The sequence below is a fragment of the Bufo gargarizans genome, chromosome 1, assembly GCF_014858855.1.
Source record: "Bufo gargarizans isolate SCDJY-AF-19 chromosome 1, ASM1485885v1, whole genome shotgun sequence".
NCBI classification, from domain to species: Eukaryota; Metazoa; Chordata; class Amphibia; order Anura; family Bufonidae; genus Bufo; species Bufo gargarizans.
In genome coordinates, this window is record NC_058080.1 from 657,353,618 (window position 1) to 657,358,355 (window position 4,738).

The window sequence follows — 4,738 nt, forward strand, 5'->3', positions numbered from 1 at the left end:
AGAGAGAGAGAGAGAGAGAGAGAGAGAGAGAGAATGAATCCGCCCCCACAGACAGGAAACCTGCAGAATTAAAAGGGCGGACACTCTCCTCCCAATTCAGTGTGATATCCAAGCTTGAAGCATCAGAGGGAGTCCGCCCATAAGAAAGTTTAGATGATCATTCATTATTTTTTCTTTTTTTTGCTGTACCCTGTGAGTACAGAATAGCCAAAGAACCCAGAAGGGAGAGAAATAAGGGTGCTGTTGTGGGTTCTTGAAAATCCAATTACCGGTAAGTAATAATAATTTTTCCCTTCACCCACGACAGCACCACAAGCGATTTACCAGAGGAAAAAGATCAGGGTTGGAGAACAGAAAGATGCACCTTTTCACCAAAGGATGAACCCGAAGAAGAGTTTAAATTAAGCCGGTAGTGTTTAACAAAAAGGTTGAAGGAGAAGACCAGGTAGCCCCTCTGCAAATATCCTCTATGGCAGTGTTTCCCAACCAGTGTGCCTCCAGCTGTTGCAAAACTACAACTCCCAGCATGCCCGCAAAGCCAAAGGCTGTCCAGGCATGCTGGGAGTTGTAGTTTTGCAACAGCTGGAGGCACACTGGTTGGGAAACACTGCTCTATGGGGACAGAGGATCTTTCCGCACAGGAGGTAGGAACTGCTCTGGTAGAGTGTGCTTTAAGACCCACCGGAGGAGATAAGCCAGAAGAAGAATAGGCCAAAGAAATTGCAGAAACAATCCATCTTGCGATGGAACTTTTAGTGGCAGCTTTGCCCTTATTCACTCCTTGAAAAAGGATAAAGAATGAAGAAGTCTTTCGCCGACTCTCAGTTCGGGATAAATAACTAAATTAAAGCTCTTCTCACGTCTAAGCAATGAAGAGATGTAAGGAAGGAAGCAATGAATGAAGGAAGGAAGGAAAATATCCTGGGACCTTTGAAAACTGGAAGCTACCTTTGGAAGAAAGGCTAGATCCAGCCGCATCAGTACCTTATCCTCCAAAATAGTGGTGTAAGGGGGATTAATGGATATGGCCTGAATCTCATTAACCATGCAGGCGGAAGTTATCGCAATTAACAGGCACAATTTTAGGGTCAGATAATTAATGGAGCTGGAATCCAATGGTTCAAACGGAGGATGAGTCAAGGCTTTCAATACAATGTTAATGTCCCAGGGAGGGGATTTATGGGAGGTTATCGGGGTGAACCTGGCTATTGCCTTAAAGAACCGAGATACTCACGGGCACCCTGCAATCTCTGGATTAAATAAGGCAGAAAGAGCCGAAACCTGCACCTTTAAAGTACTTCCTGTCAGACCTAGTTCTTAACCTCTCTGGAGAAATTCTAAAACTAGACGAATGGGAATCCCGCTGGATCTAAAGAGAAGAAGTTTTGAACTTTCTTGTTCTGGGAGGTAGCAAAAAGGTCCATTACTGGCTGGCCCCAGAGAGAGACTATTCGCCCCGAGATAGGAAATGCCGACTGAGAAAGTCAGTCTGTCCATTTTCCGACCCCTGATATGTATGTTTTTTTTCCCACCAATAGGAGGCTCTTCTGGGCCTGCTGCATCAGAATCCTGCACCTTGTACCCTCTTCTGTCTGTTCAGATAAGAAACCACTGTTTTGTTGTCTGACATAACCCTGAGACTTTTTTTCCCCCTTATTCTTGGAAGGACCGAACTCATGGCCAGACCGACCACTGTCAGTTCTTTTAGGTTTAAGGATCCCCTTCTTTGAGAGTCCTCCCAACGATCCTGTACAGAAAGTTCCTGAATGTGAGCCCCCCACCCCCAGGGGCTTGCATCGGTTGTTAGACAAACAAGGTCTTCCAACCTTCATGGGACCCCCTGAATCAAATTATTCTTCTCCAACCACCAGGCCAGACTTAAGAGATTCTGGTCTGAGATTCTTATTTTTTTATTTTTATTTTTATCTAGGGAGCTGTACTTTTGTCAACGGAAAAGAGACTTTCCCACTGGAAATCCTTTGACTGGAGTTGTGCCCATTTTACCGCTGGGATACATGACGTAAGGAACCCTAAAATTGACATTGCCTTCCTTATGGGAATTACTGGGTTTCTGATTAGATCTCTGATCCGGTCTTGAATATGAATGACCTTTTCTATCAGCAGCAAAACTTTCTGGGAAGAGGAGTCTAGAATCAGACCCAAAAAGGTCTGAATTTTAGTAGGTCGTTGTTTTGATTGATTTTTTTTTTTTTTAAGACCCAGCTTAACTTGTGTAGAATTTTTGAAACTACAGAGAGCACCGTTTCACAGGCTTCTTCTGTTTTTCCTACTAATAAAAAATCGTCCAGGTAGGGAATAAAAAGAATATCTTTTCTCTTATGTGGGCTGCCATTTCCGCTATTATCTTTGTGAAGACCCGGGGGGGGGGCCATGGTGAGGCCAAAAGGAAGTGCCTGAAATTGAAGATGTAACTGTATATCTATTTTTACAGCGACTCTTAAGAATTCCTTGTGATCATGGAAGATTGGGACATGATAGTATGAGTCTCTGAGAACGAGTACTGCCATGAACCAGAGTGGAGGAAGAAGGTTTATCACTGATCTTTAAGTTTCCATTTAGAATTTTTTTATCTGGAGAAACTGGCTTAACTTTTTTAGATTTATTATAGTTCTGAAGGTGCCGTCCGGCTTTTTTTTTTTTTTTTTTTTTACTAAAAACAGGTGAGAATAAAAACCTTTGCCTCCTTCTCCTTTTGGTAACGGGACTAGAACAGACTTTCTGACAAATTCTATCACTACTTCTTCCATACTGGATCTTTCTAGACCCAAAGTGTGACACTTTGCAACCAAGAACCTTCCTTAAGGAGCCTTGCGAAATTCTAGTTTTAAACCCATCTGTATAGTGTCCAGAATCCAAGGGCTGGCAGAGATCTGGGACCAGGCAGGAAAAAAAAAGCTTTAATCTGCCCCCCACCTGACTTCTGGCATCATTGCTGGTTTTGTTTATTTTTGTCTCGAAAGGGCCGGTTGAAAAAATAATTTCTTCCTCTCCTCTGGTTTCTGTATCTAGCTTTCCTGGATTTTTTGTCTTCTTCCTGAAGGGACGAAAGGGATGGTTAAATCTGTTTCTCGAGAAACCCCCCCCAAAAAAACAAACAAAAAAAAACTGGAAATCTTTTCTTTTTATCCGCTGCCTTTTCTAGTAAATCGTCTAACACTGGCCCAAAAAGGCATTCCCCTTCAAATGGCACACCACATAATTTATTTTTTGATGGGAGGTCCCCCACCCATTTTTTTTTAGCCACAGAGTTCTACGGGCAGAGTTTAATCAAGTGTCCGACCTGGCTGCCAAACTAACTGAAACGGCCAAAGCATCCGCTAAAAAGTCAGCTGCCTTTCTCATAGTGGGCAGGGAAGCCAAAATCTCCTCTCTGAGACATCTATTTCTTAATTGGTTCTCCAGCTCAGAGAGCCAGACCATAAGGGAGCGGGCTGTACATGTAGAGGCTATGCTTGGCCTGAATGAAGAGGTAGATGCTTCCCATGCTCCTTTTAAAAATGATTCAGCTTTTTTTATCTAGGGGATCCTTTAATACACCCATGTTGTCAAAGGGAAGGGCCATTTTTCTCGACACTTTGGATATAGCCACGTCAATCCTGGGTGCCTTATCCCAAGCAGCACAGTCCTCTTCCTTAAATGGGTATTTACATTTAAGGTTTTTTGAAATATAGACCTTTCTATTAGATTTTTTTCCATTCTCCTTTAACCAAGGCTGACACATTCTTATGTACCGGGAAGGTGCTGTGATGTTTAGACTCTAATACCCCAAACAATGTCCTGAATCAACTTAGGTTCTCTGACTTCTTCAATGCCCATAGTGGATCTTATGGCTTTAAGAGCCTATCCGTATCTTCTATTGGAAAACATGGTTTACCGGAAATCTCGACTTCCTCAGAAGATAGGGATGAACAATCAGAAGGATAATATAACGAGGAGCGCAATTCATCTTCCTCAGAATGTGATGACGCAGACTCCTGAGCCACCTCAATTTAGGCTCTCTAGCCCCGGTAACTTTTCTAGAGGATGAAGAGGAATTTACTTTGGATCTGACTGGTGTCTGTAAACACTTATAAAAAGATGGTGATTCCTCAGCCACTGTTCTATCAATACATGTCTGACACATCCTCTTCTCCAAATCAAGCGCTACTGCTGGTCTACACAAGCCACACTCATTCTTATTTTTAGATACAACCTTTCTAGGCTTTGTCAGGGCTGGAGGCACTCCAGAGTCCTCTGTATGCTTCTCCTCCTCCATGTTGATCAGTGGACTGTCCAGCCAGGGCTTTGAATAGGACGCCGTCCACCTGCTTACCGAGCGCCCTTCTCATAGGCGCTGTCTGATGACATCAACACCACCACGCCGGTCTCATGTCTCGTCCGTTTCCTCCGGCCTAGCTCCTTGCAGGAAGCTCCTCCCCCTGCGGCCAGGACGGGAACTCCTCAGTCTGTGCCTATGGCGCATCAGCGATGCCGCCAGGCACATGATCATTCCAGCACCCATGAAACTCCCTCTAGAGCCATGCGGCGCCTCTTCTCATCCCCATAGTGCAACAACAATGCCACCCTTACCTCTGGGGTTCTGCAGGTATGCTTCAGGTTACACAAAAACTGGGGTATTTTAATGAAAATTAGGAGCACCACCAGGGGGAAGGAACTGAAAGAGAAAGAATGCAGGCTTCACCAGAGACCAGAAACCACACTGAATTGGGAGGAGAGT

At 44.1% G+C, this 4,738-nt stretch overlaps 1 protein-coding gene across 1 annotated transcript in view; it reads right to left on the reverse strand.

The window, feature by feature from the left end:
- Nucleotides 1-4,276, reverse strand: part of RAD17 (RAD17 checkpoint clamp loader component) — a 34,739-nt gene extending 30,463 nt beyond the window's left edge. Inside the window, exon 1 of the mRNA XM_044282783.1 lies at nt 4,061-4,276. Within this exon, the coding sequence (XP_044138718.1) occupies nt 4,061-4,276 (216 nt within the window). The remainder of the gene's footprint in view (nt 1-4,060) is intronic.
- Between the last annotated feature and the right edge of the window lie 462 nt (nt 4,277-4,738).